General features: G+C 54.6%; 2 protein-coding genes across 7 annotated transcripts; one reads left to right on the forward strand and one right to left on the reverse strand.

The window, feature by feature from the left end:
* Positions 1 to 39: 39 nt before the first annotated feature.
* CFAP119 (cilia and flagella associated protein 119) lies at positions 40 to 4,627 on the reverse strand. 2 transcript variants are annotated; one of them, XM_011743416.2, is made up of 9 exons: positions 4,063 to 4,627; positions 3,714 to 3,745; positions 3,103 to 3,168; positions 2,779 to 2,948; positions 1,802 to 1,872; positions 1,488 to 1,604; positions 1,324 to 1,393; positions 1,158 to 1,247; positions 40 to 269 (listed from the first exon to the last, which is right to left on the reverse strand). In XM_011743416.2, the coding sequence occupies exons 1-9, from the start codon at positions 4,264 to 4,266 to the stop codon at positions 91 to 93; spliced, it is 999 nt and encodes a 332-aa protein (XP_011741718.2). In that variant the 5' UTR covers positions 4,267 to 4,627; the 3' UTR covers positions 40 to 90. The 2 variants fall into 2 exon arrangements, with proteins under 2 accessions (XP_011741718.2, XP_011741719.2); XM_011743417.2 differs by lacking the exon at positions 1,158 to 1,247 and having other exon boundaries at positions 4,063 to 4,432.
* Positions 4,628 to 4,730: 103 nt separating this feature from the next.
* LOC105482932 (ring finger protein 40) lies at positions 4,731 to 19,552 on the forward strand. 5 transcript variants are annotated; one of them, XR_011616375.1, is made up of 21 exons: positions 4,731 to 4,866; positions 4,981 to 5,183; positions 5,614 to 5,781; positions 5,914 to 6,055; positions 6,685 to 6,891; positions 7,445 to 7,566; positions 7,679 to 7,825; positions 7,923 to 7,997; positions 8,660 to 8,779; positions 8,876 to 9,055; positions 9,235 to 9,370; positions 10,725 to 10,846; positions 10,934 to 11,361; positions 11,450 to 11,567; positions 11,669 to 11,818; positions 12,017 to 12,229; positions 12,306 to 12,431; positions 14,671 to 14,811; positions 14,926 to 15,027; positions 16,797 to 17,042; positions 17,170 to 19,552. XR_011616375.1 is itself a non-coding variant. In XM_011743414.3 (20 exons), the coding sequence occupies exons 2-20, from the start codon at positions 5,052 to 5,054 to the stop codon at positions 16,971 to 16,973; spliced, it is 3,006 nt and encodes a 1,001-aa protein (XP_011741716.2). In that variant the 5' UTR covers positions 4,731 to 4,866; positions 4,981 to 5,051; the 3' UTR covers positions 16,974 to 19,552. The 5 variants fall into 5 exon arrangements, 3 of the variants coding, with proteins under 3 accessions (XP_011741716.2, XP_070940515.1, XP_011741717.2); XR_011616376.1 differs by having other exon boundaries at positions 18,033 to 19,552; XM_011743414.3 differs by having other exon boundaries at positions 16,797 to 19,552.
* The last annotated feature ends 1,157 nt before the right edge of the window (positions 19,553 to 20,709 follow it).

Below are 20,709 nucleotides of genomic sequence, written 5' to 3' on the forward strand. Positions count from 1 at the left end.
GGCTTGGGCAGGAAAGCCCAGAAGATACTCACCGGGGTGCAGGGATGGGGCCATTCTGACCCAGACCTTTATTGGGGAAAATGCTGGGGGTCACTTGGTCTTGCTCTTGCCTTTACCCGGAGGTAGCTGGAAGGGCCGCTCTAGTGCAGTCAACTTGCTGCTGAGCCTTTCCTCGCTGGCCTTGAGCTGCTCTTCCACCAGCTGCTGGAGCTCCTCCAGCTCCTTGTTCATTTGGGTCTTGATGTAGGCTCGGAGGATGTGGACGTGGCCTGAAGGGGCAGGGTGAGGAGAGATGCTGTCTGGCAATGGGGATGGTCCCTAGCTGGGCAAACACAGCCCCCAAATTTCCCCTGGGGGATATACAGGTGGCAATGTTGTTTCCCTTTAGGAAATGTCAGCCAGCCCTTGTATGAAAGGTAGTTGGGTAGGGTGGCTATGCTGGACTTTGCAGATTCAAATTCTGATCCCTACTCAATAGCTGTGTGACCTTAGGCAGGTTATTTAACCTATCCGTGCCTCAGTTTCCTTGTGTGAAATGTGAATAGTGGTATCTAGCACATAGGATTGAGGGAGGATTAAATGAGTTAATTTATATAAAATGCTTAGAGCAGGGCATGCACTGCACACCTATTGCCAAGTATGTGCTGGCTGTTACTGTCATTGGCTTTCTAATGATCATTTCTCTGGAGCCACCTCAGCTGTGCATTTTTTTGTTTTGAGACAGAGTCTCGCTCTGTGGCCCAGGCTGGAGTGGAGCGGTGAGATCTCGGCTAACTGCAATCTCCGCCTCCTAGGTTCATGCAATTCTCCTGCCTCAGCCTCCCAAGTAGCTGGGACTACAGGAGCGCACCACCATGCCTGACTATTTTTTGTATTTTAGTAGATACGGGGTTTCACAGTGTTGCCCAGGCTGGTCGCAAACTCCTGAGCTCAGGCAATCCACCCGCCTCAGATTGTGTTGGGATTACAGGCATAAGCCGCCGCACCGGGCCTACAGCTATGCTTTTATCTGTCATCTTGGACTTCTGCATAAGGGATCAGTTAGAGAAAGGACTCTATGACTAAAAACAAAAAGTCTGAAGTCCTGATGTGATCCAAACCCTTCATTCTACACCCGCTCAGAGGGACAGGGCAGCCTGCCCCCTCCAGATCCTCACTTGGCTCCGGCTCTGGCGGGGCTACTGTCTCTAGTTCCTCTTCCTGCGGCGTAACTGCCTGCTCCTCCACCTCCTTGCTTGCTTCTTTCTCTACAAACCAGAAGCAGGAAGAGACTGTGGCCCCAGGCCTGGCCCAGCCCAGCCCTGCCCTGGCACTCTCCCTTACCCGTCTCACTCTCTGGCCACAGTTTGGGTGGCTGTAGCCCCATGTAAGTCAAAGACAGATCCAGCCGCACCTGAGAAGCAAAGAAGAGGGAGGCTGAAAAGAGGGCACCTGCGCTGAGGGGATGGGGAGTTGAGGATGGCTCCTCATGGTCAACCACCCCCTACCTGGGGTGTGAAGACGTATTTATAGAGTTTGAAGTGGCGGAAGTAAGTGTTGACCACGTAGTCTTCCAGGGCCAGCAGTTGTTCCTCTTTGAAGAGGTCGATGCTGAAAGGAGGCCGCTGTGGTGGTGACTGGGAATTAGAACCCTGACTACCTCCTGGAGCCCTGGCTTTGCCTCCAAAAGCCTAGCAATCTAGGAGCAAGGAGAGCCCACTGGGGTCTTCACAGGAATATAAGGGTGATGAATGTGAGAGAAACTGGGTTAGACCTTGTCTGGGGATGGGTAAAGGTTCCAGAATGTTCCAGGGGAACTGACCCTGACTCCATGGCAAAAAAGAACGCTGGTGAAGTAGTGGTAGCACTCCTCCACGTTGCCCAAGGGGGTTGCTGGTAGGGAAAGCAAGATGCGGCAGTGAGGCCCTCTCTGGTATCCATTCATTCACTTCACTCAATAGCTGTTTATGACCATGAGCTTCAGAGGCAGATCTGGGTTTCAGCCCTGGCTTGTTTCCTTGACTCATGTAACAAATATTGAATACCCACTATATGCCCACTGTTTTAGGCACTCAAGACAGACAAGGTCCTGTTCTTACGAAGCTTATATTCTAGGAGAAGTGACACAATAAACCAAGAAATAGCTCATTTCAGCTATTAAACATTCTGAAGCATGAGCTATTAAATATTCTAAAGCAGGTTTTATTGTGCACTATGCATATATTTGCAATATATTATTTCTCAGAACAGTCCTGTAAAATGTGCTGTACCACTAATTTCTCTCTCTTTTTTTTTTTTTTTTTTTTTTTTTTTTGAGATAGAGTCACCTCTGTCGCCCAGGCTAGAGTGCAGTGGCGCGATCTCGGCTCACTGCAAGCTCCACCTCCCGGGTTCATGCCATTCTCCTGCCTCAGCCTCCTGAGTAGGTGGGACTACAGGTGCCTGCCTCCACGCCTGGCTAATTTTTTTTTTTTTTTTTTTTTTTTTTTTGTATTTTTAGTAGAGACAGGGTTTCACTGTATTAGGCAGGATGGTCTCGAACTCCTGACCTTGTGATCCGCCTGCCTCGGCCTCCCAAAGTGCTGGGATTACAGGCGTGAGCCACCATGCCTGGCCTCTATCCTTAATTTCTAGATAAGGAAGCAGTGGATTGGAAAGGTGATGGCTTATGTGTGATAATGCTGTTAATAATGACATATTCCAGGCAGAAATCCCCTGCTTCTGCTTCCCATGGTCACTTGTGCCAGCCCCAGTTCCTCTTCTCCCTGGGGCTCAAACCTGGTAGCTGCCCCCTCTCACCAATACAAGCCTTGTGAAGATCCTGGAGCAGGGCACAAGCTGCTGAAGTCTGCTCCAGTGAGAAGCCCTGCTGGCGGCAGAAGATGAGCGCGTGGCAGAAGAGGTCCAGGGTGATGGCGTCCCGCAGGCTCTGCTCAGGACACCCTAGCTCCAGCAGCTCAGCCAACACCCTTGGGAGGGAGAGAGTAGTGAGTGACAACTGGAGCCTCCTTTCATCACCCTAAACCCACCACATGCTTTGGAGTTAGCCATTCCTCATGTCTTCCCAACCTGACCCCTTGACCTTTGCCAAGAGCTCTTCCCGCGCCCCCACTCAGTCCCTACTGCCTCATCTCCTCAGCACTGGTAGTCTTCTCCAGCTGGTGCATGGAATGGATGTCCAGGTACTTCCTGTTATAGGAAAAGAAAAAGAGTATTGGTGGCCATTACCTATCATGACAGGGCTGTGACAGCTAGTGCGTGGGACTGGGAGTTGGGCCACTGGTGTGAAGCTGGGCTCTTTTGCCAACTTGCTGTTTAACTATGCAAATCGTTAGCTCTCTGGGCCTAAATGAACTCTTATGAGCCTCTCCATTTCTAAAGCCTAGGGTTAGGAAACTTGAATTCTTTTTTTCTGCTCTGCCACTACCTTGTATGACCTTGGTCAAATCCCCCCTGTGGCCCTCAGTGTCCCCCTCTGTACAATACTCCATAGCAGTCATGAGACTCCGTTTACATCCTGTCTTTGGCTCTTTTTTTCTCACACTGTCTCCTCTTTGGATTGGGGATGCTGGAAAGCTGGCTTCCAGTCACCTGGAGTAATTGCATCTCTGGGCCTCAGTCTCCTCATCTGTAAAAATGGGGATGCCCTGGCCACAGACAGGACTGTTGGGGAGGCAATAAAGGAAGAACGCAAATATTCAGTGTAACTCTTCCCCAAGTCTCTTCACACTCACCACATGCAGATCCGGGGTCGGGGCAGCGGCGGCTGCGGAAAGAAAGCGAATTGGGGAAGGCAGCTGTGGTGTCCTGGCCGTCGCGAATCTGCAGCGGGCCCCAGAACTCGCTGTAACTTGCCATCTCATCTCAACGACTAAGAAGGAGAGGCGCGGGCGAGGGCGGGCTTCAGGAGGCCCTAGGTGCTCTATGCGAGCACAATAACCACCAGGGTCACACACCCCTGCCTCTCCTCGCCCAGGCAGCGCGGGAGACGTCCCGAACGTTAGTAAGCATAATGACGATTGGTGCCTGCGGGGGAGCCCGTTTATAAATATTCACGAGCGGACCAGACTGTCCCGCCCTCACCGGGAACAAGTTGGCTCCGGGGTCTTCATTCGCTTTCGCCGCCGCCGCCGCCGTCGACCGGGTCCGCACACTCGCTCGCGTCCGCGCGGCCGACCCACGCACTGAGATGCGATCCTTCCCCGCTTCCCGCCGCAGCTCGGAGAGATGTTCAAGTTCCGACTGCACCCTCATTCCCAAAAAGTGGCTGGTCTTGCGGTTGAGCATCTCGCCGCTCTTCCGTGCCGCGGCGCGCCCCGGGCTCCCGCCGCCTCGGTTCCAGGACAGCCAGCGCTCGGTCTGCGGCTACTAAGGCCGGGCCCGCTAGCCTTGCTCCGGCCAATCTGCGCGCCGAGAGGCGCGGCGGAGCGAATCCGTGGGGGCGTCTCCCTCCGTCTCAACGGCGACGGTTGCCAAGGGGGCTTGTGAAGGAATGAAGGCGGGAAACGCAAGCTCACGCCAGTGGGTGCGAAGAGAACGCGCAGATACGTAAGAAGTTGCGAGTGCCCACCTGAGCACCCTCTCTTCCAAGTTGTTAATACGAGGGCCGGCGCTGTCCTCAAGGCCGGGAAGTGGGAGCTTGGGGTCAGTTACTATGGGAACTGCCTCTTGGCCAATCACCGAGAGAAAGAGAAGGTGTTTGGGAAGAAGCCAGAGGACCCGAGAGGCGGGACCAAGCGTAACCAATAGAAGCAGAAGATAATGAAGTTTCCTCACATCCGGGGCTGCCTCCGGCGCCTGCGCCCTGCGCACCGTTGGGGGGGCCAGTAACGTCCAGTGACGTCCGGTGAAATCCAAGATGGCGGCGCTAGGCTGACCCTGTTGCTGGTGAGGGCTCTGGCGCCGGCGGGGACGGGATCCAGCAGGTGTGTGCGGGGTGGAGGGTGTTTGGGGCTGTGGAACACCAGCCGTTCCCACATCTCTGCTCTCTGTCTTCTGCAGGTGACGGAAGTACCGCCTCCTCCCGTCTGACGCCCCTCAGGGGACCCTGCGCCGCTCCAGCCGCCGCGGCCATGTCTGGGCTAGGCAACAAACGCGCCGCCGGCGACGGGGGCTCAGGGCCCCCGGAGAAGAAGCTGAGTCGTGAGGAGAAGACCACCACCACTCTTATCGAGCCCATTCGTCTTGGAGGCATCTCTTCCACGGTTCTTGGGCTCTTGCCTTAACCCTCAGAATTTCCCAGAGCCCTCCCTCTGTTCCCTGGCCAAATTGTCCAGAATCTTACACCCACTTCCCCAAGTTTAGCAAGGTCCGCGTTACAGGATACTCTGTTGAAAGAAGCCGAGAACACGACGCCTGTCTTCCCTTTACAGATAGGAAAACAGGTTCCCAGGGGGCGTGTGACTTGTCAAAGACTAAGGAGTTAGAAGGGGACAGGCAGAAACAACGTGAGCCTCCTCACAACCAAGACACTTTCGCTGTGGGTTGTGTGAGCCTCCTTAGATTCTGTTAGCGGTTAGTGTGGGAATACCCCCATCTCCCATGCATTCCAGATGCTCTGCTCCTCTCTTTCTGTGTGATTGGTTTCTGGGCTCTGCTTGATATTCTCGTCGGCCCCTTTGTTTCCTTTGGTAGGAGGAGATGGACCTGAAGGTACTACAGTTCAAGAACAAAAAACTGGCAGAGCGGCTGGAACAACGGCAGGCTTGTGAAGATGAACTCCGAGAACGAATTGAGAAGTTGGAGAAGCGGCAGGCCACAGATGATGCCACACTCCTCATCGTCAATCGCTACTGGGCCCAGGTGGATGCCTTCTGCTTTCCAAGACCAGGCCTTGATTCAGCTGCCAATCCCCAGATTCCCCTGCTGGAAAAGGGGTATAATGTTGGAAAGCATTAAGGGATTCATAACATTTTTGATGCTTTCTCCTTCCAGCTGGATGAAACTGTGGAAGCCCTTCTCCGATGCCATGAGGGCCAGGGGGAGCTGTCTTCAACCCCTGAAGCACCTGGGACCCAGGAGGGGCCCACATGTGATGGGACTCCTCTCCCAGAGCCGGGGACATCAGAGCTGAGGGGTGAGACCAGAGTTCTGGGATCTAGGGAGCTTCAGTTCTGGGAAAAGTCCTGGGGAGGAGGGGACTTTGGTGTTGGGCCTCTGAATTGCCTGCCTTACTACTCCCCACGAAATGGATTTCATGCTTGGGTGGTAAAGTGCAGTGCACAAAAATACAGGCTTTGGACTCTGACTAACTTGGTTTATAGAGCAATTCATGTTTTGACACCCATTTGTTTGAAAACAGTATTACGGTTGAGTGTTAACTATGTATTTGACGCTTTCTAGAAATGGGTACTTGCTCATTGCATTTGCTATGAGGGAGGAAATTACAAACATAGTAAGCAGAAAGTACTGGGGCTCTTGAAAGGGAATTGTGTGTGCACACGTGTGTGTGTGTGAGATTCTAATTTTTATTGGGAAAGTACAGGAGGCATCCCTGAGGATGTGATACGCAACTCTGTAGCTTTGAGGAAATTACTTTACCTCCCTGAACCTCATTTGTCTCACTTTCAGGATGGAGATAATAGTGCACTATAGGTTGTGTTGATTAAGTGAGCCATGAATATTGAAGGGCTCAGTCTGGAGCTTAGTACAGAGTGGTGGTAACTGCTGCTATTATCCTCATGAGGGTCTGTCCATTCCTTCCAGAGCCCTTGCCATTGCAGCTGCGGCCCCCTCTCAGTGAGCCGGCCTTGGCTTTTGTGGTGGCACTGGGTGCCAGCAGCAGTGAGGAGGTGGAGCTGGAGCTGCAAGGCCGAATGGAGTTCTCTAAGGCAGCTGTGTCTCATGTGGTAGAGGCCTCAGACCGCCTACAGCGCCGGGTGGAGGAACTCTGTCAGCGAGTGTATAGCCGAGGTGGGTTCTTTGTGCCCATACCCAAGAGGTGTCCATCCCTACCTGCATCTTGATGGCACCCCTTTCCAATTCCCCTAATGCCCAAGTCCAAGGGCGGCCAGAATTCCCCAAGGAATATATCAGCCACGTTCTTGGGAGGGGTAGGTTAGGCTGTAGATGGGGGTTCCAACTTTGATTCCTGGACTGAATGCTAGAGAGATGGGTTGGAGGAGCTGTTGATGCTAGTAGAGCCACCTGTCCAGAGGCCCCTCTGGAGCACTTTGTGTGGGTTGCAGATGCACAAGGCATAGCTTCAAGGGCTCAGGCCTTGCAGGTTGACAGGCTTCTCCCACTTCAGTTCTGCCACCCTCACCTGGACGTGCTGGGAAAGTGGCTCCCCTCTCTGAGCTGGTTTCCTCCTCTGTGCAGTGGAGATAAAGACTCCTAGCTTTGTCATGAGAAATTGGCAAGACAGCTGGGGGATCACACTGGGCACATAGCAGACTCCAGAATGAGTTAGTTCTTTGCCCCATTGCCCTGAGCTGGACTCTTAACCTGGGCCCTGCTTTCCCAGGGGACAGTGAGCCCCTCAGTGAGGTGGCTCGGGCACGCACCCGAGAGCTGGGCCGTGAGAACCGGCGACTGCAGGACTTGGCCACCCAGCTGCAGGAGAAACACCACCGCATCTCATTGGAGGTGAGGAGCCAGGGGCTTTGGGAGTGGGATTAGAATCAGGCAGGATTTGGGTTAGATGGGCCCTCAGGGACCAAGTCCCCCATCCAAGCATCTGCTCCCTCATTGTTCCCAGTACTCCGAGCTCCAGGATAAAGTGACGTCGGCAGAGACCAAGGTGTTGGAGATGGAGACAACAGTGGAGGACTTGCAGTGGGACATTGAGAAGCTGCGGAAGCGAGAGCAAAAGCTCAATAAGCACCTGGCAGAGGCATTAGAGCAGGTGGGGCAGGGGTACTGGGGCAGGTGAGGCAAGGCTGGGCCCTTGGGCCCTAGCTCCTCCCCTCCACTTCCATTGCCTGTCTGTTTTCTCTCCACAGCTGAACTCTGGCTACTATGTGTCTGGGAGCTCCTCAGGCTTCCAGGGGGGCCAGATCACACTCAGCATGCAGAAGGTGAGCGGCGTCTTCCTCCCACCCCTTCTCACGACCTCTTCTGTGTTGCACTCTTGAAATTCCCCTCGAGATGAAGGACAAACGTCCATCTCCAAGGCCCTTCTTGGTCACTCCTGCTGCTCTTTCTTTCATGCATTCATATACTTTTTGAGTAAATTTTTGAACACTTAGTGCTAGGCACTAGGCATATTGGGGAGAACAAAATAGAGGTTAAAACTTTCATGGACCAGACAAGAAATAAATAAAAGAATATATCTTTAGGTTCTACTTGTTGTAACAAACAAGAAATTGGTAAAATAGCCTATCATTGTGTTATGAGTACCACAAAGATAAAGCACAGAAGAGAGAGAGAGGAGTGAGTTGGAGTCAGTTGGCATCTGGTGGTCACTGTGCCCTTTTTCCCTTTACTGGCACTTTAGGCCTTCCTGGAATGCTTCCGTGATTCCCCATCAGTTAAGAGCCTTAGTTCTCAACACCAACCATGCAGTATTGAATTTTCTCCCATTTGTCTGGGAGCCCTTAGGAAAGTACTTGGTTTGGGGCATCAGAATCGGTCATTACCCTGCACGGAGTGCTTGGGCTGGAGTGTTTGCTGGGGATGTAAGGGAAGCCTGCTGTCACACCTAGCCCTGCCTCCCATGGCCCCGCCTCCCACTCCTTAGTTTGAGATGCTGAATGCAGAGTTGGAGGAAAACCAGGAATTGGCCAACAGCCGCATGGCAGAGCTGGAGAAACTGCAGGCTGAACTTCAGGGGGCTGTGCGGACCAGTGAGCGCCTCAAGGTGGGCTGCCGTAGGAGCTGAGAAGGCCTATGCCTGTAAGGGAGGGACTGAGCCCTGAATCCTCTTGCTGATCCCATTTGGGCATCCCTGCCCCAGGTGGCCTTGCGGAGCCTTCCCGAGGAGGTAGTGCGGGAGACAGGGGAGTACCGCATGCTGCAGGCCCAGTTCTCACTGCTCTACAACGAGTCTCTGCAAGTGAAGACCCAGCTGGACGAGGCTCGGGGCCTGCTGCTGGCCACCAAAAACTCCCATCTGCGACATATAGAGCACATGGAGGTATGGCTCTGGAACAGGTGTGGGGACTGGGCTAAGGGCCAGACCCTTAGTGTTGTGTTGGTGGCTTCAGAGGCCCTGTGTGCCAGCCAGGGGTCCCTGGGGAATAGATTTTTCCTAAGATACTGAATCCTCAGGTGGGACCGAGGGACTGTGTGGGTCCTTAACACGTCAATCCACAGAGCGACGAGCTGGGGCTGCAGAAGAAGCTGCGCACAGAGGTCATTCAGCTGGAGGACACGCTGGCCCAGGTACGCAAGGAGTACGAGATGCTGCGCATCGAGTTTGAGCAGAATCTGGCGGCCAACGAGCAGGCGGGTATGTGGTGAGGATAGGGCGGAGGTGGGGCCTTATCTGGGAGTGCTGGGCCCTGGTGTGGGGCTGCTGCTTATCCAGATGCAAGAGGCTAAGGCCTTTTTTTTTCACAGAGCCTGGGCTTCCTATGCAAAACAGGGCCTGCACTGCTTGGCTCCCAGGCACAGTGAGGGTCACGCCAGCTGGGATGGCTGATGGAGCAGGCACATGCAGAGTTTGAGCTGTCAGCCCTGTCCACAGTCTTCTGGTCTGATGATGTCTCTCTCTCTCAGATACCTGTGTTACAAAGATTTATCAGATGCCACCTATGAGCCAGGCTCTGTTCTAGGGTTTGGGGTTATGCCAGTGAACAAAACAGAATTCCTGCCATGTAGAGCAACATTCTGATAGAAGCAGACTAGAGAAAGACGAACTAGTAGAAGAAAAGTAGAAAATGTGTTAGTTCCTGACAAATACAGTAAGGAAAGTAAAGCAGAAAAGGATGCTAGGAAGTATCAGGAGAAACGGTGTTGCAATTTTGGATAGGTGGCTAGGCAAATGCAACTGGGAAGGTGATGTTTAAGAATCTAAAAAAAGTTGGCCGGGCGCAGTGGCTCAGAGCGCCTGTAATCCCAGCACTTTGGGAGGCTGAGGCGGGAGGATCACGAGGTCAGAAGATCGAGACCACCCTGGCTAACACAGTGAAACCCCGTCTCTACTAAAAATACAAAAAATTAGCCGGGTGTGCTGGCGGGCGCTAGTAGTCCCAGCTACTCGGGAGGCTGTGGCAGGAGAATGGCGTGAACCCAGAAGGCAGAGCTTGCAGTGAACGGAGATTGCACCTCTGCACTCCAGTCTGGGTGACAGAGCGAGACTCCGTCCCCCCTCCCAAAAAAAACAAAAAACAAAAACAAAGAATCTAGAAAAAGTTGACTATTGTGAATGTTACAGTTACCTTCTCTATTAAAGGGAATTGGATGTATTAAAAAAAAAAAAGAAAAAAGAAAAAACATAGGCCAGGCATGGTGATTCATGTCTGTAATCCCAGCACTTTGGGAGGCCAAGGTGGGAGGATCACTTGAGGCCAGGAATTTGAGACCACCCTGGGCAACAAAGCAAGACACTGTTTCTATTTTAAAAAAACAAAAAACATGTTCTACATTAGCAAAAGTCATATGAATAGGCAGTGTCAAGTTACTTTTGGGTGAGTTTTCTTGAAGTCAGCATTATTTACTTTGGTGAGTTCATGCTCAGTTGAGGCCGCAGTGTTCCCCTCCTGCACAGTGGGAGTGATGGCATAGCCTCTTCCCACACTGAGGGGCTGGAGCCCTAACCCAGGAACTGGTTCTGACACCCTTAATTCCTGGTGCTTCTCCAGGGCCCATCAACCGTGAGATGCGCCACCTAATTAGTAGTCTTCAAAACCACAACCACCAGCTAAAAGGGGACGCCCAGCGATACAAGCGGAAGCTTCGAGAAGTACAAGCTGAGATTGGCAAGGTAAGAAGGGGCCAGCCTGGGAAAAGCTTTGGCTAGACTCCAGTGAACAACATCTGACTTCATCCCTCTTCCTCTCTGCCTTTGCAGCTCCGGGCCCAGACCAGTGGCTCTACCCACTCCACCCCCAACCTGGGCCACCCAGAGGACTCTGGCCTCAGTGCCCCAGCCCCAGGGAAAGAGGAGGGTGGGCCAGGCCCTGTCAGTACCCCCGACAACAGAAAGGAAATGGCTGCAGTGCCTGGCACCACCACTACTACCACTTCAGTGAAGAAGGAGGAGCTGGTCCCCTCTGAAGAGGATGTCCAGGGCTTAACCCTTGGGGCCCAGGGCCCTTCCTCCCGGGGCCGAGAACCCGAGGCCAGGCCCAAGCGGGAGCTTCGGGAACGAGAAGGTCCTGGCTTGGGTCCTCCACCTGTAGCCTCCACTCTCTCGAGGGCCGATCGGGAGAAGGCCAAGGTGGAAGAAGCCAAGAGGAAGGAATCAGAACTCCTCAAGGGTCTCCGAGCAGAGCTCAAGTGAGGCTGTATTCCTGTCTCCTTCCTGACCCTGCCAGGTGGCCTCCAGTCCCACTCACCAAGACTTCCTCCTGTACCTCCTTGCCAGGAAGGCGCAGGAGAGCCAGAAGGAGATGAAACTGCTGCTGGATATGTACAAGTCAGCACCCAAGGAACAGCGGGATAAGGTGCAGCTCATGGCAGCAGAACGCAAGGCCAAGGCCGAGGTGAGGGCAGCTGGGGCTTGTGGGACATGCAGAAAGGCAGAACAGAGTCCTAGGTCAGCAGGAAGCAGTGTCAAGAGAGTTCCTTTTTCTCTGTGCTGTAGGTTGATGAGCTGCGGAGCCGCATCCGGGAATTGGAGGAGAGGGATCGAAGGGAGAGCAAGAAGATCGCGGATGAGGATGCCCTGCGGCGCATTCGGCAGGCAGAGGAGCAGATAGAACACCTGCAGCGCAAGCTGGGTGCCACCAAGCAGGTGCGGCCCCTGTGTTGCCCTCGCCTCCGAATGCAGAGAGATCCCTTCAAACCCTGTTGGGTGCCTGTAGTGCCTGCAGCACCTTGATGATCTGGGTCCCCTCTGTGGTTCTTTGCTTTGCTGCGTTTTCCCATGGTTCCCCCATAGCCATCCTGTCCACTTCCCATGTTCCATCTTGTCTCCTCCCACTTGCTGCAGGAGGAGGAGGCTCTGCTCTCAGAGATGGATGTGACAGGTCAGGCTTTTGAGGACATGCAGGAACAGAATGGGCGGCTGCTACAGCAGTTGCGGGAAAAGGACGATGCCAACTTTAAGCTGATGTCAGAGCGGATCAAGGCCAATCAGATTCACAAGCTGCTGCGGGAGGAGAAGGATGAGTTGGGCGAGCAGGTCCTTGGCCTCAAGTCCCAGGTATGGCCGCCCCCAGCTTATAGGGTGGAGCTGGAGAGGCGGGGGTCATGCCCCTGAGTCCTCCTCTGGTCCTTAGGTGGATGCCCAGCTGCTGACTGTGCAGAAGCTGGAGGAGAAGGAGCGGGCCTTGCAGGGCAGCCTTGGGGGTGTGGAGAAGGAGCTGACGCTGCGCAGCCAAGCCCTGGAGCTCAACAAGCGGAAGGTGAGGCTGGGCCAGGGGGACACACAACTTGGGCTGCTGGCTCACCTCCTCACCTTCCGGTTCTGCTCAGAGCACCCAACGCGATAGCCTAAGATGAAGCCAGGCTGTCACAGAACAGCTCACACATCCTGAACATTTACATGCGCCAGGCCACATGCTGAGTGCTTGACATGCTTGGTCACATTTCAGTCTCATTAATCCTATCAAGATGGTGTTTACGGGTTTGGGGGCTCACGCCTGTAATCCCAACACTTTGGGAAACAGAGGCGGGAGGTTTGCTTGAGGCCAGGAGTTGGAGACCAGCCTGGGCAACATAGTGAGACTCCCATCTCTACAAAAAAATTTTAAAATTAGCTGATTGTGGTGGTATGTGCCTGTAGTCCCAGCTTCTCAAGTGACAGGCTGACAGGTGAGAGGATCACTTGGAGGTTGAGGCTGCAGTGAGCTATGATCACACCACTGCACTGCAGTCTGGGTGACAAGGATGAGACTCTGTCCCTAGGAAAAAAATAAAAGGTGGAATTTTTTTTTTTTTTGAGATGGAGTCTTGTTCTGTCGCCCAGGCTGGAGTGCAGTGTTGCGATCTTGGCTCTGCAACCTCCACCTCCCAGGTTCAAGCAATTCTCCCACCTCAGCCTTCCAAGTAGCTGGGATTACAGGTGCGCACCACCATGCCCGGCTAATTTTTGTATTTTTTTTAGTAGAGACGGGGTTTCGCCATGTTGGCCAGGCTGGTCTCAAACTCCTGACCTTGTGATCCGCCCACCTTGGCCTCCCAAAGTGCTGGGGTTACAGCGTGAGCCCCCACGCCTGGCGGAATTTTGTTTTTAACCTCATTTTATAAATAAGGAAACTGAGGCTCAGGGAGGTGGACTGATATGCTCAAGAGGGAGTGGCCCTGGTATGTGGGTCCAAGCCTCCTTGACTCCAGGCTCTACCTTCTTTTTTTTTTTTTTTTTTGAGACGGAGTCTTGCGCTGTGGCCCAGGCTGGAGTGCAGTGACCGGATCTCGGCTCACTGCAAGCTCCGCCTCCCGGGTTCACGCCATTCTCCTGCCTCAGCCTCCCGAGTAGCTGGGACTACAGGCGCCTGCCACCTCGCCCGGCTAGGTTTTTTTTTGTATTTTTCAGTAGAGACGGGGTTTCACCATGTTAGCCAGGATGGTCTCGATCTCCTGACCTCGTGATCCGCCTGTCTCGGCCTCCCAAAGTGCTGGGATTACAGGCTTGAGCCACCGCGCCCGGCCAACCTTCTAACCACTCACTGGTGAACTGTAAACTGGGGATGATGTGCCCTCTCACATAGTTGTGTTAAATATAAGAAATGTCTAGCTTTGGCTAAAAGCTTAACATTAACATTGATTTCCATTTCCTCTGAAGCTGTTTTCTTCTCCAGTTAGTTCATTCATTTAAGCAGTGTGTTTGTGGGTTTTTTTTTTTTTTGGTTTATTTTTTTAGACGGAGTCTAGCTCTATTGCCCAGGCTGGAGTACAGTGGCTTGGTCTCAGCTCACTGCAGCCTCTGCCTCCCAGGTTCAAGCAATTCTTCTGCCTTAGTGTCCCAAGTAGCTGGGACTACAGGCACCTACTACCACACCCAGCTAATTTTTGTATTTTTAGTAGAGACAGGGTTTCACTGTGTTGGCCAGGCTGGTCTCAAACTCCTGACCCCATGATTTGCCCGCCTCGGCCTCCCAAAGTGTTGGGATTACAAGCGTGAGCCTCTGCGCCCAGCCCATTTAAGCAGTATATTTTACACCCCTGCTATGTACTAGGCCTTGTGCTGATTGCTGTGGAGACGGTGGGAACTAGAAGGTCCCTGCCTTCCAGTCAAAGCTGTAACTTCAGGTCTTGGCAGGCAGAGCAGGCCAGTAATCCCCCAAATAAAATAGTGCAGGTCACAGTATGCCTTATGCAGGAATCTGAGGTGCTGTCAAAGAAAAAAGGGGAGCCTCTCAGGAGGTGACTCTTGAGCTGAGGCCCGGGGAGCTGTGTGTGTGTTGGGGAAGTTGAGGGGAGCAAAGAGGAGAGCCTTGTGAAGCCTCAAAAACCAGACAGCATCACACAGGGGAGGAACTTGAGAGGGAGAACAGGAGGGAAGGGCTCAGGGATCAGGAGGCAGGAGTAGCTCCAGGGCAGGTGTCACTGGGGCACTGGACACAAGCATCGGTGGGCCGTGGTTCCACATGCCTGAGTCACCAGGCTCATACCAGTTCCTCCTTCCTGTTCCACTCCACTCAGGCTGTAGAAGCCGCCCAGCTGGCCGAGGACCTGAAGGTGCAGCTGGAGCACGTGCAGACTCGGCTGCGGGAGATCCAGCCCTGCCTGGCAGAGAGCCGGGCTGCTCGTGAGAAAGAGAGTTTCAACCTCAAGAGGGCTCAGGTGCGTGCAGGGTGAGGGGCCAGGCTAGGGTGGTCCACGGTCACGGACCTATCATGGGGGCAGATGGCTCAAGGGTGAGGACCCTTGCCCTTAGCCAGGCCTCTCCTACCCCAGGAGGACATCTCACGGCTGCGGCGCAAGCTGGAAAAGCAGAGGAAGGTGGAGGTCTATGCGGATGCTGACGAAATCCTCCAGGAGGAGATCAAGGAGTATAAGGTGGGGCTGTGAGCCAAGTTGTGCCCTGTCCACCTGGGAATTGTAGATACAGGATTGCTGAGACTGTAGTAGAGAGTCTGGGGACCCTGGAAGTAATGTAGGGCAGCACAAAGGGGGCAGCACAGTGGTTGCAGAGTCAAATGCTGACCGAGTGTTTGCTGTACATGCACCGTGAGCCAGGCACAGTGCTTGGCTGGGTATGGGTTGGGAAACTAGGAACTGACCCTGGTCTCTGACCTCTTGAAACTGACAGGGGAGGAGGCAGCCAAGTAATTCTCTCATCCCAGATGTGTAATGTGATGGCAGAGGCCAGAGGGGCTGAGGGGACTCAGGGGAGGCCCTTCCCCTGGCCCTGGGGTCAGCAGGCTTTCTGGAGTGAGTGTCACCACAGCAGACCTGAAGAATAGGCCAGAAGTGGCTGTGAGGAATGAGGGTGAGGGGCTGTAGGCAAAGGGAACAGCAGATGTGGAGGCCTGAGCAGAGGGGTTGCTGGGGGCGTGGCACCGGAGGTTGTAATCGAAGGAGCCAATGTGGAGAGGTTGGGTGGTGTCACCTCCTGAAGGGTGTGGTACGCCAGGTTGAGACCTCAAAGGGTTTTAAACAGGAGAGTGATGTAGTTGGATTCGTTGTTGGATTTGAGCTGGAAGAGGTAGACTGGAGGCAGGGAAATTGTTAATGGTGTTGCAGTCACTGAGGCAGAAACCACAGTAGATAGGTTCAGGAGACATTCCGGAGGCAGAATTGCTTGGACTCGGGGATGGATTGAATGCATGGAGTGAGGGGAAGGGAACACTTGGAGGACTCCTGGGTTCCTGGTTTGAGAAACTAGGTGGATGGCCAGTACCATTTAGGGGGTTAGGAGACCTGCAGGGGAGCAGGGTCTATGGGATGCTATCAAAGGATGCTGAGAAGGAGCCTGTGGGACCCCTTGGGAGGCTGGGAAGGTACTCAAGGCAGAAGGGCTGGGCTGGAGAATGGGCTTGGGGAATGTCAGTAGAGGCAGAGGTGGAAGCCACATATGACTTGGTCACCCCTTAGAAGCAGTTGAACCTTGAAGGGCGGAGGCAGCTGGAGGCAGCCACGGGGTAAAGGCAGGCTTGGGAGCCTGTTCAGTGCTGGAGCGTAGGGTCCTGGGAGACAGGAGTGATGGCTGGGAGGCTGCTGAGGCAGCAGGCTGGGCTGGGATTTTAACAGGCTGGAGGAGGACTCTTGGGATATGCTGAGTTGAGTCAATCCATGTCTGGAGTTGGAGGTGAGACCCTCCTGGTAGCAGAAGAGAGGTCTCACAGCAGGCTAAGAAGGGACTAAGAAGGGACTCACAGCAGGGTCTCTGGCCAGTGCCGAGGCTGGGCCAAGTTGAGGGTAGAGAGAACAGATTTCTAGTTGCATTGCCATTCCAGCTGTGACTTTGTAAGTGCAGGTGAAGAGGTAGACAAGATTGGGATTTTACCAGAGAAGGCCAGTGGGGCAGGAGATAAAGCCCCAAGGCAGAGTCCAGGCTGGGCTTGTGGGTCTTTGTCCTTTTGAGGGGACACATGATGGGCATCACTGCCCAGTGATTAATCCGGACTCTGCTGATTTATAGTGTTGAGACCTTGGCCTCTGCGCCTCAGTTTGCTCATTCATAGAGTGCTCGTCCCTACCTCCAGGGTTATGGGAGGATGAGGTGCAGTCTCCTGTGTGGTGGGCTTGGCTTGGACTCCTGCTGTCAGCTTGGGGTTTGGGCACTGTCAGAGTTGTTCCCAAGCTGATGCCTTTGCCTGGCCCAGGCGCGGTTGACCTGCCCCTGCTGTAATACCCGCAAGAAGGATGCAGTCCTTACCAAGTGCTTCCACGTTTTCTGCTTCGAGTGTGTGCGGGGCCGCTATGAGGCCCGCCAGAGGAAGTGCCCCAAGTGCAACGCGGCCTTTGGTGCCCACGACTTCCATCGTATCTACATCAGCTGAACCTGAAACTCGGGACTCTGGAACACCATGGACCCTGGGGGCTGTGCCCCCAGCCCCTCCCTACCCCAGGTCTAGTGGCCCCACCCTCCATTCCGGACCCTATGGGCCCAGCCCCTGCCCACCTAGTTGGTTTGGGGACCCTGGTGCGTGCTAGTGGGCATGGGATCAGCCAAGCTTCGTTCCATCTTTCCTAAAGGTCAGAGCTGCAGCCTAGGGGGCACTGCCCTACAGAAAAGGTCTGCCTGAGAGGCCTGAGGATCCCAGAGCACTCCACTGAGCTTCCTGGAAACTGGCCCTAACCTGTCTGTCTCCATGGATGCATCCTAGCCCTAAGGAAAATTCCCCAGGCTGTGATCTGCTACCCTAGAGAAGGCTCGCTCCCTGCCTACTGGCTCACAAATGAGGACCTGTGGGCCATGTCCTTATTCCTTGAGACGGGGCTACAAGCCCCAAGAAGAATTTCCTGGCCAGGCGCGGTGGCTCAAGCCTGTAATCCCAGCACTTTGGGAGGCCGAGACGGGCGGATCACGAGGTCAGGAGATCGAGACCATCCTGGCTAACACAGTGAAACCCCATCTCTACTAAAAATACAAAAAAAAACTAGCCGGGCGAGGTGGCAGGCGCCTGTAGTCCCAGCTACTCAGGAGGCTGAGGCAGGAGAATGGCGTAAATCCGGGAGGCGGAGCTTGCAGCGAGCTGAGATCCGGCCACTGCACTCCAGCCTGGGCGACAGAGCGAGACTCTGTCTCAAAAAAAAAAAAAAAAAAAAAAAACAACGAATTTCCTTCACCCACCATCCCCCTCACCTCAGCAGGGCTTCTGTCCTGTGGAGTTCCCTGGACACCTTGGTCTGGCTCTTGTGCCAAGGGCTGAAGGAGGTACCCTCCTGGCAGACAGGGACATCACTCGCTTCCTTTGGGAAGCTCTAAGGTTGCTGCAGTCACCTTCCTCATCTTGCAGGTGCTGAACCAACATCTTCAGTTTCTATTCTAATCGGGGCCCCTTCCCAATCTCCACTTCTCTCCCAAGTCCATTTACTCCCACCTCTTGCATCCCAAGGCTCTACTGGGTCCCTGGACCTAACCCTGCTTTCATCCTGGTGGCCTTAACTACAGTGGAGGTGGAACTTCCCAGGAGGGGAAGGGACAGACCAGCCCCAGCTGCTGGGCCAACTTCCAATCATTCCAGCTAGAAGAGCTTCCCCTGACACCCTGTGACTGAGCCTGTGTCGTCTGCCTGCCCAGGCATGCTCCATGGGCTGTGAGGGCAGCGCCTGGAGAAGCCAGAGGGTTGGAGCTGCAGGGGTCCGTTTGGACCCACAGCCTCTACTCTAGAGATGCTTGTATAGGCTGTTAATTGTGATGAATAAATGTTCAACCCTCGGCCTGCAGCCAGAGTAGCCAGGCCTTGCACCCCAAATGTAGTCCCCCGATTTTAGCTGCAACAGCTGAGCAGCACTTTGCTGGTTTGGTGTGAGCCTGGGAGGGGGCCTGTGCCAATATGAGACCCCACTTCTGCCCATCTCAACAGCGAGGCTGTGCTCAGACTTAAGGGCCAGCAGGGGTCCCCGACTGGGCCCGAAGGGGAGAGCGTGGTGGTGGCCGCGGAGCCGCCTGTCTTGCTCCCACGGACCCCGGGCTGACCACGCCCCCGGCTGTCATCGGCCTGGGGATGCCGGGACGCCTCGGGCTGCATCCTGGGAAGTGTAGTTCCTGGTTCGCACGTGAGGAGGAGGTTCTTGGAGGGAGAGCTGGTTTCCCGGTTGCGCTGGCCAAAGGCCGGTCTGAACTGGATCCTGCGGGCCACTTCTCAGCGGCTTCACCCCGACACCACTCGCACAGATCGGGACACCTCAGCGGGGTGACTTCCTTCTTTGTAATTGGCTTTGGGAGTGGTGCGCCGCGTACAGAGCGGCGCCCCTGGGCTCAGCGCGTTGCGGGCCCACCGGACAGATCCTTCACCGAGGCGGGACTGGGGCTGGGCGCCAGAGCTCGTGCGAAGCGGTGTTGGTTCCGGCGCTGGCGACAGGGCCTTGGCCACGGCAGGGGCTGCGTGTCTCAGCAGTGGCGCCTTCGGGAGGACTAGCGGTTCTGTCCGCCTTCGGGCTCCACTGGCGCCCGGGGCTTGGGCGGGGCCGCCGCTGCTGGACCAGGACGGACTGGAGACGGAGACGCGGGCCACGGTGACCTCGGGGCAGGGCCGCCGGCGGCGGCGGGCACGCTGGTGGAAGCGCGGCCCGCGGCGGGGAAGGACATCGGGCCGCCGAGGAAGTGTGGATGGCCTGGGGCAGCGGTGCGAGGGTGGGAAAAACGCAGGATATTGTATCATAGAGACGCGACCACCTGCTTCCCTGTACAGCGCCAGTCTCAGGAGCGCAGCACGGGTCACGGGTGGAGGTCAGCCAGGCCTCCTTAAGCGCACTTCCCTTCCAGGAGTCGCCTTCGCCTGGGCTCTTTATAAATGCCAAATAACTCCGCATCGTCTCCCTAGATATATGCTCTAAGGGCCATTCGGTTTCCCTGTCAGAGGGGCAAAACTCTCCTCGTGGGTCTTCATACCTAATAAAAGTCGGCATCAAACCACTTTCTCAAGGTCAAGTCTGAGGGAATGGGGTGAAGATCCCAGAATGTCAGTGGGGCAGCAACCACTGATGTGGCAGGAACCAAACCTTTTTTTTCTTTTTGAGATGGAGTCTGTCTCCCAGACTGGAGTGCAGTGGCACGATCTCGGCTCACTGCAACCTCCGCTTCCCGGATTCAAGCGATTCTCCTGCCTCAGCCTCCCGAGTAGCTGGGACTACAGGCGTGCACCACTGCGCCCAGCTAATTTTTATATTTTTAGAGACGGGTTTCACCATGTTGGCCAGGCTGGTCTTGAACTCCTGACATTGTAATCCGCCTGCCTCCGCCTCCCAAAGTGCTGGGATTACAGGCGTGAGCCACTGCGCCTGGCCAGGAACTAAACTTTTTTTTTTTTTTTTTTGAGATGGAGTCTCACTCTGCCGCCCAGGCTGGAGTGCAGTGGTGCGATCTCGACTCACTGCAAACTCCTCCTCCTGGTCCCACGCCATTCTCCTGCCTCAGCCTCCCGAGTAGCTGGGACTACAGGCGCCCGCCACCGTGCCCAGCTAATTTTTTGTATTTTTAGTAGAGGCGGGGTTTCACCGTGTTAGCCAGGATGGTCTCGATCTCCTGACCTTGTGATCCGCCCGCCTTGGCCTCCCAAAGTGCTGGGATTACAGGCATGAGCCACCGCGTCTGGCCAGGAACCAAACTCTTAATAAACATTTCCCATGAGGCTCTGGTGCCCGGAGGATTTGCCTTAATTTTTTGACTGCTTACCACCCCTAGTGGTCCCCATGGCAGCGGTACCCTGGGCCACTGCCCAGGGACTGGCAGACCAAAAGTCCTCCTGGGCCCACCCTGACCTTGGCTGTCTTCTTGGGAGTGAACAGATGTTGGCATTAGTGGTGGACATGCCCATTTCAGCCAGACCTTGGGCACTGCCTGTGATTGGCCAGTGAGTTGCCTGATGTTGACTGCTCTTCTCAAAACTTGCCTTGCATCCAGCGGTGCTACGCTGTCCTGTCCTGGTTTTTCTTATACCATCTTCTGCTGGTTCTCTTACTCCACCCCTAAGCTAAACCTTCTACTTTGCCACTCTGGGTGTGTTTATTCATGGTTATGGCTATAGCTAAGCTGATAAGACCTAACTGCTCCAGCCACTTCTCTTTCCT

The sequence above is a fragment of the Macaca nemestrina genome, chromosome 18 (genome assembly GCF_043159975.1).
Source record: "Macaca nemestrina isolate mMacNem1 chromosome 18, mMacNem.hap1, whole genome shotgun sequence".
Classification (NCBI taxonomy): Eukaryota; Metazoa; Chordata; class Mammalia; order Primates; family Cercopithecidae; genus Macaca; species Macaca nemestrina.